The following is a 12,830-nucleotide window of genomic DNA, read 5'->3' on the forward strand; positions in this document are numbered from 1 at the left end:
GAATTTTTGGCAGGAGAAAAATTTCTTCATAGATTCAAAGAGTTGATGCTCTATTTTTATGAGTTTTTTTTTTTATCTCCTCAGCTGCGTTTACGCGACAGGAAAGACTCTCCTCAGCTGCTCATGGATGCTAAACACATCTTTCCTGTCACCTTCCCGTTTAATCCGTCCTCCCTCGCCCTGGAAACCATCCAGATTCCAGCCAGCCTGGGCCTGGGCTTCATAGCCCGGGTCTGAAAGTGATGTCAAGGCAAACAATGACAATACATTTCTTGCCTGAAATAAGAACACATTATTTCCAGTGAGCTGCTGAAAACACATTTTTAAAGAAAATGTAGTAATTATCTTGCCAATAAGAGGTATTAACTGGAAATCTCCCTAGAAACTTCCATCACCTTGGAAAGAAAGTTGCACTCCTTCGCCCTGTGTTACCTTTACAACAACATTCACCTTTCGTCATTTAGGTATCCCCCGTTTCCATGCAGGTGGGTGATGGGAGGAGGGGGAAAATGTGTCTTCAGCTGCTAGCATTTATTTTAAATCCTTAGTACTGCATCTAAATGTATAATAAAACATAAATTCCAGACATGAGCTGTTAGGGAGGTACCAACAGTGAACCTCCTCTGTGCTAACCAGAAGAAAAAATCACTGTTCAGTACAAGTCATATCCGTTTAGGAATCAATGTTGATGTTGTTAAACTGGATCACAGACACAAACTGGCAGTGTGTATAGTAGTGGGTCAAGTACCTTCCTTATATGTGTTGTTATGATGTAGAGATATGAAGAGAATGCTGGTTTGCTCTATAGCATAGAATCCATTTGTGCTGTAGTTTCCTGAGCATTTTCAATTGCTTCTCTATACTGTGTTCTTTAAAATGTAAGCGATATTATTATTAGGCATTACAAGGATAAGCTTCTCTTTTTACCAACTCTGTTTACAATTCAGTCAGATCACAGTTTTTAACTGGATTATGTTCAACTATCTACAGATTCACCTGCACAAGTAACAGACACTGGGAAATCATGTAGTAATATCAAAAATGTTGGACATTTAGATAGGATTAGACAGAATGGCAATTGTTGATGTCACTATTTATTCAGGACATATTATATTGATGTACTCATTGTTTTTCCCTGAGTGGATATCACAACAGGGTCCAGTGTTTTGTGAGTGACTTATTTTTAGTTCCCAGATCTCATTTCTGCAGTGCATATATTCAATCTTGACAGGTTTTCTTTCCTCTTCTTAATTTTTTAAGAATTAATCTCTATCACTATCTAGAGAGCATTGTCAGAATATTCATGATTCAGGTCTTGAAACCTTGATTATCCTATGAATTATGCAAAAGAAGCTGTATAATAAATACTTAATTATGATTCCATAGTTTAAGGCTTTGCAACTTATATAAATGTTCTCAGTACCACTAGGTACATTAAAGATCATGTTAGAAATACTTTGACATATAATAGAAAAAGATTGCTGAATTTTAGAGGATTTGGCTCAATAAGACCTAGATTCTACATTTCATTCTGAAATTCTAATTAAACATATTCTGCATTTTTTTCTTAGAAATCTTCTACAATCTTTCAGGTTATGCAAAAGCAACTTCTTAGCTTTCATTAGAAACTGGTTCTGTATTACAATCATAGATTTATATAATTTAACTTCTAGATGGTTTATAAAAAATGACATCTTATTAAAATATGTGCAATATTATTAATGGAAGCCAAACAGTTTCAAATCAATGATAAAGATTGTTATTAAAAGATAAATACTGTCTGTTAACTTATTTGGGCCCCAAACTCCTCTTTTATACAATAAGAGGGTTGGACAACTGATTGTTATGGTCCTTGTCTCACATGCTCTCCTTTCGGTGGTTGGATCCTAGACGAGTAAGCTGCAGTTGCTCAATAAGTTTATTCTGTGATCCAAAGGCCAGTGTTTGGGGCCTGTTAAGTCTGTGGGCCTAATAAAATTAATATCACAAGTCCATGTAGCTGTAACCTTTCCTCAGTGTACATGATTTACATCCATGCTCACAGAAAGTTAATTAGGTAATTTTTATTGGGTCACATATTGCTGTATTCAGTTTGGGTACATTTCTTTATTTGCAGAACCAACCTAAAGCACTACTAATTCCACCAGATTCTCTCAGTTTTGCCTGAGTTGTCAATGTGGTTTTCAGTGAACAATGAACTCTTAACCATTAGGTTAATACTGAATGTGTCATAATCTTAAGAGCACAGATGGGACTTGGATGGGGATATGCTTTAAAAAAAATGCTACCATGCATAGGCAGTCCACCTCAGAGCCGGAAAGCTCCCTGCCCCAGTCCTCACCAGCTTAGTCCTGTGCAGCACATCCCCTGCACACTCTCAGTCTTGTCAGGTCTTCGAGATCACGCTGTAGCTCCCACTGCTGTGGCAGCCCTTTTCTCGCCCCCAGACAGTTCTTATTATGGAGTTTCTCTCCTCCGGCCTTTGTCTCTCTCCTGACTGCTGTCTTTTTGCTGGAAAGCCGGTCCCGCTCCTGGGCCAAGTCTCTCCTGTTCAGGGATGCCCACACAGAGTCTGCTACTCAAGGGCTCCCACTTCCTCCAGGACCTGCCCAGAACCCCAGATGGGATCTGAATTAACTACTATTAGCAGCCTAAAGGTCTTGACTCATAAGAAGAGTACCTTACAGCTGGGGAACCCCAAAGCCTGGTAAGGACTCTGTGTACTACTTGAGGATGCAACAGTATTCTGCTGACTGGGGGTATCCTTTGGCCACTTTGAGGACTGCTCACCCTTCCTTCTGTCCACCAGACTTTCTCATGCAGTGTCAAACACACCTGCAGCCCTCCACCCGCCCATTTATCTGTTCGCTCTTGCCCTTCCCTCAAGCACACTATGTATCCCATGGCCTGCCTACCCACTTGCTCTGGTGCACTGAAGGCCGTGGTTGCAACCAGTCCTCAGCTGCTCCTGGCCTGCAGGTGCCTCTCTGTCAGGCCAGTCTTCACACTTCTTGTTCTCACTTCTCTGTAGTGAAACAGATTCTTTAACATTATCGCTAATTTACTTTTTCATAATTCCTCCATGGCACACCATAGGAACTCAAAGAAAGATCTGGAAAGAACAGCAGTTCACTGTCTTAATGGCACCTTCTCAACACTCTCCTCGCCACCGACAGATTCAGCTCACACCTTGTAATGCAAAGTTGAAAAATTCGAAGCAGTTTCCCTTCTTGTAGCTTTCCTTAGGTTAAGACTTTGATCTACTGAGAGTAACTGTAAAGATGGAGGAAGATGAATATGGCATGAGATCCACAGCTGTGGCTTCATGAGCACTTTGGAAGTTCTGAGAAATCCCCATGTACCTGAGACTTCTTTTGTCAGGAGCAAAAGTACAAATGTATATATTCCAACACCAACTGAAAGGAAATTTGGGGTTTAGACCAGTTAGTATGATTTGCTTTATTTCAATGGATAATTGAGAGTTGGCTCTTTCTGGATAATTATGTTTATAGATCAAATCTCTTAATAACAGTGGGAGAGGCTATGAAAATTCTTCCTTTTATTAGGATTTCAGTACGGTGATTGTTGTGAGAAATTAGTTTCCTGGTAACCCTCGGTAGAGGGGCACCTGCCACTATCCTGAGAAGTTCTCACACAGTGTTTCTCTCTGTTCCCTTCCCTCTCTCTCTCTCTCTCTCTCATAAACCCACACACAAGTCTTCAATTCATAGTTTCCCAGGAGGCATACTTGAGTATCCTCTGAGTAACTTCAACTATTTAGGATAAAACAGAAAGCAAAAATTAGTGTTTGACTATTAAACTCTGCTGTTGAAAGTCGTGCAGAACTGTACCTTGCGTCTGGCTATGCTTTATTCCAGCGTGCTTTCTCTGTGTTACCTCACTTATCCTCACAGCAGCACTGGAACGTAGACAATGTAGCTAGAATCATTGCTGATAATTTGAGAGAGAGGTAAGGTCAGAGACTTGCCTGAGGTCCACAGCCCTCCAGCCAAGCCGCTTTCCCACATGCAGCCTTGGCAGTGTGGGCCATGCAACTTGAACAGTCCTTCGGTTGCTTTCTGTTCTTCGTGGTCCCTATGGGGTGCGCTGGGTCAGCGGAGGTGCTCTCTCTCCTTATCAGAGTTGGCACCTGGCATATGGGAACTGAGCAATGAGCAATACCTAGAGCCCAGTAGTTTTCTTGTTGTCCTAGTTACCTGCTATACCTAAGTTTGACTTTTGTAACAAATCAGTGCCCCCTTGGAGGGTGCACTACTCAGTTTAGGTCATTAATTAGTAGCAGGCTGTCACAACCTGACTGAACGCATTGAACACCTCCCAAAAGTGCAGAGGAAGGTCACTCAACACACCCTCCAGGTGAGCAGTGCAGCCTGCAGGGCCTGCAGCTGCAGGCCCAGCCCCGGGGTGCCTACTGAGGGCTGTCCCCAGCCAGGCCATCCTCAAGTCAGGGTGTGTTTGAACATTACTGTGTGTGCATGCTGCAAGTGTTTACTTTGGAGCTAGGAGGTGTGCTGTGTGCATGCGTGTTAGAGAGGCTGTGTATTGCTCTGGCCTCTGTTCATGGATAAGTGCATTGTAATTTCTCCTCAGGCTGTGCTGTGAGAGCCGCCTTAACCCCTGCTCCCTTCCCTCCTGGAGCTGCCTTAAGTTCTCTGAAACTTTTCCTCTGTAAGGGGATATCTTGCCTGGAGAGAATATCAGGCCCTGTTTCTCAAGGTTTTGTGAGGGTTTTGGTTGTGTGTGGCCTCTAGCCACTATTCCTTTCTACCCTGTCTGCATGATCCTTCCCCACCTGTTACTTCTTCCCTTCTCTTTTGTTATTCCCAAACAGGTGTTAGAACTCTGAGGCAACAACAATCTCAGAGCCAGTGAAATGTAGGCTGAGAAAGTGTTTCTGAGTTTCGGGGGGCTCTGGGTCATAGTAAGCAAATGAACATATGGAAGAAATACAGAGATAAGATAGAGTTTGGTAATAATTAAATATCTTGTTTTACACTGACCTCTTCCTAATAAAGGTCAAGAGTACAACTGTAAAACTTTTCATGGACATTCTTTAAAAATAATTTTTAGCCCGGTACTAGAAGACTAAAATCAAGAAAGTGCTATAAATTCTAATCCATTGTATTACTCTAAATTAAATCAATCTGGAGTTAGTGGATTTTCAGTAAATCAGGAACTGAAAATACTATGTAACATATCTGCCCAACATGCATTTTATACATATTTTTAATTTTATAATTTGGTGTAGCTTAAATGTTCTTTAGCTTAACTTAATGTGTATTATCAGATTCATAAATATCTGAAAATAACTGACTTTTTTTAGTACTGTAATATTGCCTGAAATATTTGAAAGAAAAATGTTTTTTGAATTGAAACTGGAATGTATAATTCAATGCTTGGTAGGCTGGTACATTTTTCATGCATTTTTCAGATTAAGTAGTTTCAAATATTTTTACCATATGTTTTAAAATATTAGTCTACATTTCAGGCTCTCTAAATCATTTGAGCCATTTTTATTTTCCAGAAAATGGTGATGTTTTTTCCTTTAAATGTGGATGTATGTTGTAATTTATGATTACTAGTTATGTATTTTTGTGGAATCCTGGAGTAACGTTGGCTTTTTTATGTGTTGGAAAATGTAAATTTCTCTAACAGTGTTGCACAGAAATGAGTTCATGAGATTTAACATATTGTATTTTAATTATTAACTTTAATTGTTAATTTACTGTGAAATGGATATGCCTTTAAACTAAAATGAAGTTAAACATTGCAATTTTAAACTAAAATGAAATTGAACATTGCAATTTTTCAAATAGTTTTTCTTGTTGGACCTGGAAAAGGAATTCCATTTTGATCTATATAGAAAAACATGATATAAATAATCCTTGAAAAGTTGTTAGGTACAGGATTCATCCATTAAAAAGGAAGCAGAAGTACTGAGAAATGAGAGGCATTACCAACCCACTCTAGTTTTAAATGGAAACTATTGCAGTGTATCTTACATGGAGTTTTTAAAAATAAGTTAATAATTCACCTCATCAACAAAAGCCTTTGAAACATGGGTTTTAACTAGATGTCACCTAGTGCTAAGATGAAAACCAAAACAATATCAGATTGACATTTAAGCTCTAAATTTGTAGTTGTCTCATGTCTTAGTAAATGTACATCAGTAATGCTGTATTCTCCTAGCTATTATAGAAAATTGTTCAAATAAAGATACGGATATAAAAGATCGTTGTTGGTGTCTTATACATAAACACACAGTACATGGAACATAGAAAATACACCAACATAGACCACATTCTGGGCTGTAAAACAGACTTTTAAAATTTAAAGAATAGAAATTTTTTAATGTATGCTCTCAGGTGACAACAAAATTAAACTAGAAATCCTTGACAGAAAAATAGCTGAAAAATCTTCAAATATTTGGAGATTAAGCAACACACTTCTAAATAATGCATGGGTCAAAGAAGAAATTTCAAGAGAAATTTAAAAATATTTTTAACTATGTGAAAATGAAAATACAACTTATCAAAATGTGTGGGATGCAGTAAAAGCAGTACTTGGAGAGAAATTGATAGCATTGAATGCATGTATTAGGCAAAAAGAAAGCCCTAAAATCAATACTCGATAACTTTCTACTTTAGGAAACTGAAGAGAAAGAGAATTAAATGTAAAGCAAGCAGGAGAAAAGAAAGAGAAAATAGAGCAGAAATCAATGAAATTGAAGACAGGTAATCAAATAGAGAAAATTAGTGAAACCAAGAGCTGGTTCTTTGCAAATATCAATAAAAAATTGACAAGCCTCTAGACAGGCTAATTAAGGAAGAAAGAGAATGACATATAGTAGATAAGTGGTTGCTTACCTCCCACTTAGGTTTAGACAGTAATGAGGGGATAGGGAATGATAACTACTGAGCATGGGAGTTTCTTTTTGAGATGATGACAAGGTTTTAAAATCTTGGTGATAGTTTAACATATCTGTGAATATATTAAAAACCACAGAGTTGTGTACTTTAAATGGGTGTAGTGTATGGAGTAAGAATTCTATTGCAATTTTTTTAAAGTAGATTTTTGATATCTGGTATGGCAGACAGGAAGGAGCTCAAATTCTCCTCAAAAAAGCAAGCACAACACCGGACAAAAACAACAATTTTAGGGCTTTATAAAATGACCAACAGCAAACAACAAATTAGTAGTGGTTATCCACAAAAAACCACTGAACTCTGAGTCAGAACTATGGGAGTCTAACATTACTGTCTGGGGCTTCCCCCATCACCCTCCCCACCCTCAGTTCAGATACCATGGTGGTTCTGCCTGAGTTGGGTGAGCTGTGAAAACTAGCAGCTTTGCCTTTGGAGGGCTCACTTGATTGAAGTGGAGTGCAGTCAAACCCCACACTGAGCAGTAAGAGTAGTGGTCTTAGAACTGTGAGAGAATACATTTCTGTTGGTTTAAGCCACCTAGTTTGTGGTACTTTGTTACAACAGCTCTAGGAAAGTAATACAGTATTAAACTAAAGTATCTGTGATCTTTAAAGGAACCGCTAAGGAATTAACTCAAGAAATACAGATGTGTTTTTTGGTTGGTTGGTTTTTTAAGTGAGAGGAGGAAAGATAGAGAGACAGACTCCTGCATGTGCCCCAACCAGGATCCACCTGGCAGCCCCAGTCTGGGGCCATGAGATGCTCAAAGCAATGGAGCTGTCCTCAGCACACAGCCAGCACTTGAACCAATGGAGCCTCTGGCTGGTGGCAGGGGAAAAGAGAGAGAAGGGGGAGAGGGGGGGAAAGAGAAGGAGATGGTTGCTTCTCATGTGTGCCCTGACCGGGAATCAAACCCAGGATGTCTGCATGCAGGGCCAATGTTCTATCACTGAGCCAACAGGCCATGGCCAAGAAATAGTATTTTGTTTTTAAGTTGAGAATTAAAATGGTCCATTAAAAACAAAACAAAAACAAAAACAAAAACAAAAAACATCAGTAAAGGAGAAAGAAGAACCAAAAAGACATGAGCCATATAGAAAACAAGATGACATAAATTCGACTATATCATTTAATGATATATTAAATGTAGATGGATTAAAGACTTCCACCAGAAGCAGAGATTGTCAAACTGTATTAAAAAAATAGACCCTGGCCGGTTGGCTCAGCAGTAGAGTGTCGGCCTGGCGTGCGGGGGACCCGGGTTCAATTCCCGGCCAGGGCACATAGGAGAAGCGCCCATTTGCTTCTCCATCCACCCCACCCCCTCCTTCCTCTCTGTCTCTCTCTTCCCCTCCTGCAGCCAAGGCTCCATTGGAGCAAAGATGGCCCGGGTGCTGGGGATGGCTCCTTGGCCTCTGCCCCAGGTGCTAGAGTGGCTCTGGTCGCGGCAGAGCGACGTCCCAGAGGGGCAGAGCATCGCCCCCTGGTGGGCGTGCCGGGTGGATCCTGGTCGGGTGCATGCGGGAGTCTGTCTGACTGTCTCTCCCCATTTCCAGCTTCAGAAAAAATACAATAAATAAATAAATAAATAAATAAATAACAAAACCATACCTGTAATGCTGGTGGCCGAGGCCAGGCAGGTCCACATTGGATTCAGGCAGATAGTAAAGAAACTGTGGAGCTGAAAAGCATTGGGCCATGCCATTTAATAAAGTCTCACAACAGCAGACGAGCACACAGGCCGGTGTTACCACCTCTCAGGCACACAAATAGCATAATGGCCCCTCACAGTGGCAGGCAGACAATCCATGCATCCATACTCCTCCTCGAGTGCAAGCACCCATAGCCTTATATAGGCTATGCACACGTGCCTCTGCCAGGTGCTTATGCACTAATCAAGCAAAGTGCTTGCAGCTGGTACACCAGTGAGCAAGCGCAACACAGCTGCCCCACAATACCCCACTATGTACTATCTACAAATTCAAAAACATACATAGGGCCTGAGCTGGTGGTGGTGGTGGTGCAGTGGATAGAGCATCAGACTGGGATGCAGTAGACCCAGGTTCGAAACCCCAAGGTCTTGGTTTGAGCGCAGGCTCACCAGCTTGAGCACAGAGTTGCTGGCTCAAGCGTTGGATTGTAGACATGATCCCAAGGTTGCTGACTTGAGCAAGGTGTCACTCGTTTTGCTGTAGCCCCCTGGTCAAGGCACATATGAGAAAGCAACCAATGAACAACTAAGAAGCTGCAATGAAGAATTGATGCTTCTCATCTCTCTCCTTCCTGTCTGTCCCTCTCTCTCTCTCTGTCACACACACACAAAAACATGTATAGGTAGAGAAAAAAGAAAAGATATATTAATCCCATTCAAGATTGGGAAAAACAAACAAAATCTCTTCATAATAACAAACTAGGAATAGGAGAAACTTCTTTATGTATGGAAAAACCTATGGCTAACCTTATAATTATTATAATTATAATAAATAAATAAATAAGCATGAATGCTTACCCCCTAAAATTGGGAACAAGGCAAGAATGTACATATATTAGTTTTTAACACTGCTATTCAACATTGTGCTGGTTCTAGCCCATGCAATAGGTTCAAAAAATTAAATGGAAAAAATATTAAATGAAATCACCTAGATTGAAAAGAAAGTTTAAAAAAGTATTTATTTTCAAATGACGTATCTTGTATGTGGAAAATCCTAAGGAATCCGCAAAAAATTTTACTAAACTAATATATGAATTAAGAAAAGGTCATAAAATAAAAAGGTCACATCAATATACAAAAATAAATTTTCTATCTATATACATTGAAAAATGAAATTAAAAAAACATTTATATACATTCATAACAAAAGAGATTATGCCTTGGAGTCAATTTAATACAAGAAGTGCAAGGTTTCTGCACTTAAAACTACAAAACACTGCCGAGCCATCTGGCAGAAGTTTGCCAGCAATTCACAAACTTTCCAGAGGGTTGGTGCTCAACCAGGATGGGACTTTATTCCATAAGAAACATCAAATCATTGCACAATTTTCCAAGTTTTGCTAGGATTTTTATTTTAGTTATATTAATCTTATATATTATTAATTTGGGTGAATTGATAGCTATACAATACTAAATAGTCTCATCTATGAAAATGACATGTCTCTCCATTTATTCAGGCCTTCTTTTGTGCCTGAAAATTTAAACATTTTCTCCACAAAGGCCAAGTGCATTTTTGTAAGTGTAATTTTCTGAACACTTTGAATTTTCATTGATATTGTAAATATCTTATCATCCTATTTTACTTTGTCTGGTATTTTTTTTCTTTTTCTTTTTTAACAGAGACTGAGGGATAGACAGGGACAGACAGACAGGAACGAAGAGATGAGAAGCATCAATCATTAGTTTTTCGTTGCGCATTGTGACACCTTAGTTGTTCATTGATTGCTTTCTCATATGTGCCTTGACTGCGGGCCTTCAGCAGACGGAGTAACCCTTTGCTCGAACCAGCGACCTTGGGTCCAAGCTGGTGAACTTTTGCTGAAACCAGATGAGCCCGCGCTCAAGCTGGTGACCTCGGGGTCTCGAACCTGGGTCCTTGACATCCCAGTTCGAAACTCTATCCACTGCGCCACCGCCTGGTCAGGCTGTCTCGTATTTTCTAAGTGGTTATTACTGATAAAGAGGAAAGTTACTTATTAAAATTTTTTTTCTATTGATTTGAGAGAGTGCGCACAAAAGAAAGGGTAAGGAGGAGAGAAAGAGTGAGCAGAGAAAGAGAAACATCAACTCTTCGTTGTTTCACTTAGTTGTGTACTCATTGATTGCTTCCCCGAGGTGCCTGGGGTCAAACCTGTGACCTCTGGTGTGCTGGGTGGAGGCTTTATCACTGAAACATCCGGCTAGGGCCACTCATTCTTATATTTGATTTTGCATATGGTCACCTGGCTGAACTCTCACAAGTTCTAATAGTTTGATTCTCTTGGGTTTTCTATGGGCATGGTCAAATCACTCTGCTCTTCCCGGTAAACACGCTGCAACTTTAGGGATCTGACACTTGGGCCGAAGGGAGCCTCCGAACGCACCTGTTTCCGGCCAGCGAGTCAGCGCTGCCGGCGCGGGCCGGTCTTGGCGCGGCGGCGGCCAGGTGGACCCACCTTACCGAGGACACTCGGAGGGGGAGGGTCGCGCCCTGCCCCGCCCCCGCCCCAGCCAATCGCGGCGAGGATTCGCCAGGTTGGCCCGGAGGGACCAATCCGCGCCTCCCTCCTCCCGGCCTCCAGCCCTCGGGAAAGTTTGCGGAGCGCTAGGAAACTTCTCCTGCAAGATGGCCCGGCTCTATTGACGCGGCGCCCGCGCTCGGCGACCTGCCCTCTGAGACCCAGCCCGAGCCTCGCCCGCTGCGGCCCTCGAGCTGTCCCGGTCCTCTCGCCCATGGCGGTGGCCGCGCTGTACACACAGGTAGGCAGGTGGCCGACCTGAGGGAGGGCGCGCGGGAGGGACGCGGCCCCGCGCTAATGCTGACTGTACCTGGGGCCCGGGCCACACCTGTGCACCTGGCGCGCTCGCTGCGGGGAGGGGAGCACGAGGGCTCGGGGCCCTGTCGATGGGAAACGCCCCCAGGATCCTGGGTCCCCTCGGGATGGGAAGACCGAGTGTTACAGCCGGTCTCCCGCAGCACCAGTGGAATGGGAGCTGCCTGTGGGAACCTAGAAATCTCAGACTTGGGCGAATGATCGCATCCATAATCTTCCAGACCCCCCGGGCAGCCCCTTGAACAACTTGGCTCAGAACCGCACTATTCGGGCAGCTTTCTAGAATTATTGAGTCTTAAAAAGTCCTGCACGTGCGTTAAATTAATCTGACGCCGAAGCCGAAGCCGAAGCCGAAGCTGAAGCCGCAGCCGCAGCCGCCTGGACAAGTGGCCCAGGCCTCACCCGTAAAAGCTGAGGGCTTCTGAGAACCCAGGGCTCGACGAGCAGTCACAGGTTCCCCACCTAACATTTATATGGTGCTTTACAGTTTATAAACACCTTTCTTATATACCCTGACTTTAGGAATCGCTAGAGCATTCCTCCGAAAGTTCATCTTCCATGAGGACGAGGGGTTCCACCCTTTAGGTAGGAAGGACAGACAGCATTCCCACATGGTGTCCAGAACCTTCTGAGATTACTTTGATTAGTAATTTGGATTAAAAGTGTGAAAGTGTTTTTTTTTGGGGGGGGGGCAAAATCCATTTGAATAGCCACAAAGCCAGGTGCTCCTACACCCTAGTCTCATCCCCAATATTCAAACTGATGAGGCCAGAATCCATCCATTTCCCTGGACACATGCCGTACCTTAATATTTAAAGACACTTTTGCTGTAGATATAAACAATAGTTGTAAATAAATATTTCAATGGTTTAAGCAGACTTTTTCTTCCACCTTGTTTAATTAGTAATGGTATAAATTCAAATCAACCAAATAGTGTTTTCTTCTCTAATGCATTTATTTCCATTAATTAGCGTTATAAATGGACAGTGTTTGAATCGCCTCTAAGATAGTTTTACCAGCGAGAATATGAGCCATCAGATATCCGACAGTGCTTCTTTGGTCTTCAACTTTCTGGAGGTAAAAAAAAAAAAGTTCTTGAACAAAACCATCCTTGGAAGATACTTTGGAGGACAGATAAAACTGTCGAGTAACCTATTTTAAGTAACACTCCTGCCCCACTCCCCCAAAAATACACAGATGTGAGCACCCCTATCATCAAGTGCCTCAGGCCACAAATATATAGGGGTTGGCAAAAGTAGGTTTACATCTGTGAGTACATGAAATACAGTTTATTCTTGTATTATTTATTATTGTATACTTTATTTGTATTGTAACTATAGATCTTCTTTTGCCAACCCCA

At 41.7% G+C, this 12,830-nt stretch overlaps 2 protein-coding genes across 6 annotated transcripts in view; both read left to right on the plus strand.

Annotated features, from left to right (window-relative positions):
• The window catches only part of MYO5A (myosin VA), a 260,030-nt gene extending 253,776 nt beyond the window's left edge, over window positions 1–6,254 (plus strand). For all 4 annotated transcript variants that reach the window (XM_066387962.1, XM_066387963.1, XM_066387964.1 and 1 more), the window contains one exon: window positions 85–6,254. In XM_066387962.1, the coding sequence (XP_066244059.1) occupies window positions 85–237 (153 nt within the window). In that variant the 3' untranslated portion in view covers window positions 238–6,254. The remainder of the gene's footprint in view (window positions 1–84) is intronic.
• Window positions 6,255–11,214: 4,960 nt separating this feature from the next.
• MYO5C (myosin VC) overlaps window positions 11,215–12,830 on the plus strand; it is a 114,102-nt gene continuing 112,486 nt past the window's right edge. For both annotated transcript variants that reach the window (XM_066341824.1, XM_066341825.1), the window contains exon 1: window positions 11,215–11,396. In XM_066341824.1, coding sequence (XP_066197921.1) covers window positions 11,370–11,396 — 27 coding nt within the window. In that variant the 5' untranslated portion in view covers window positions 11,215–11,369. The remainder of the gene's footprint in view (window positions 11,397–12,830) is intronic.

Source organism: Saccopteryx leptura, chromosome 6 (assembly GCF_036850995.1).
Source record: "Saccopteryx leptura isolate mSacLep1 chromosome 6, mSacLep1_pri_phased_curated, whole genome shotgun sequence".
NCBI lineage: Eukaryota > Metazoa > Chordata > Mammalia > Chiroptera > Emballonuridae > Saccopteryx > Saccopteryx leptura.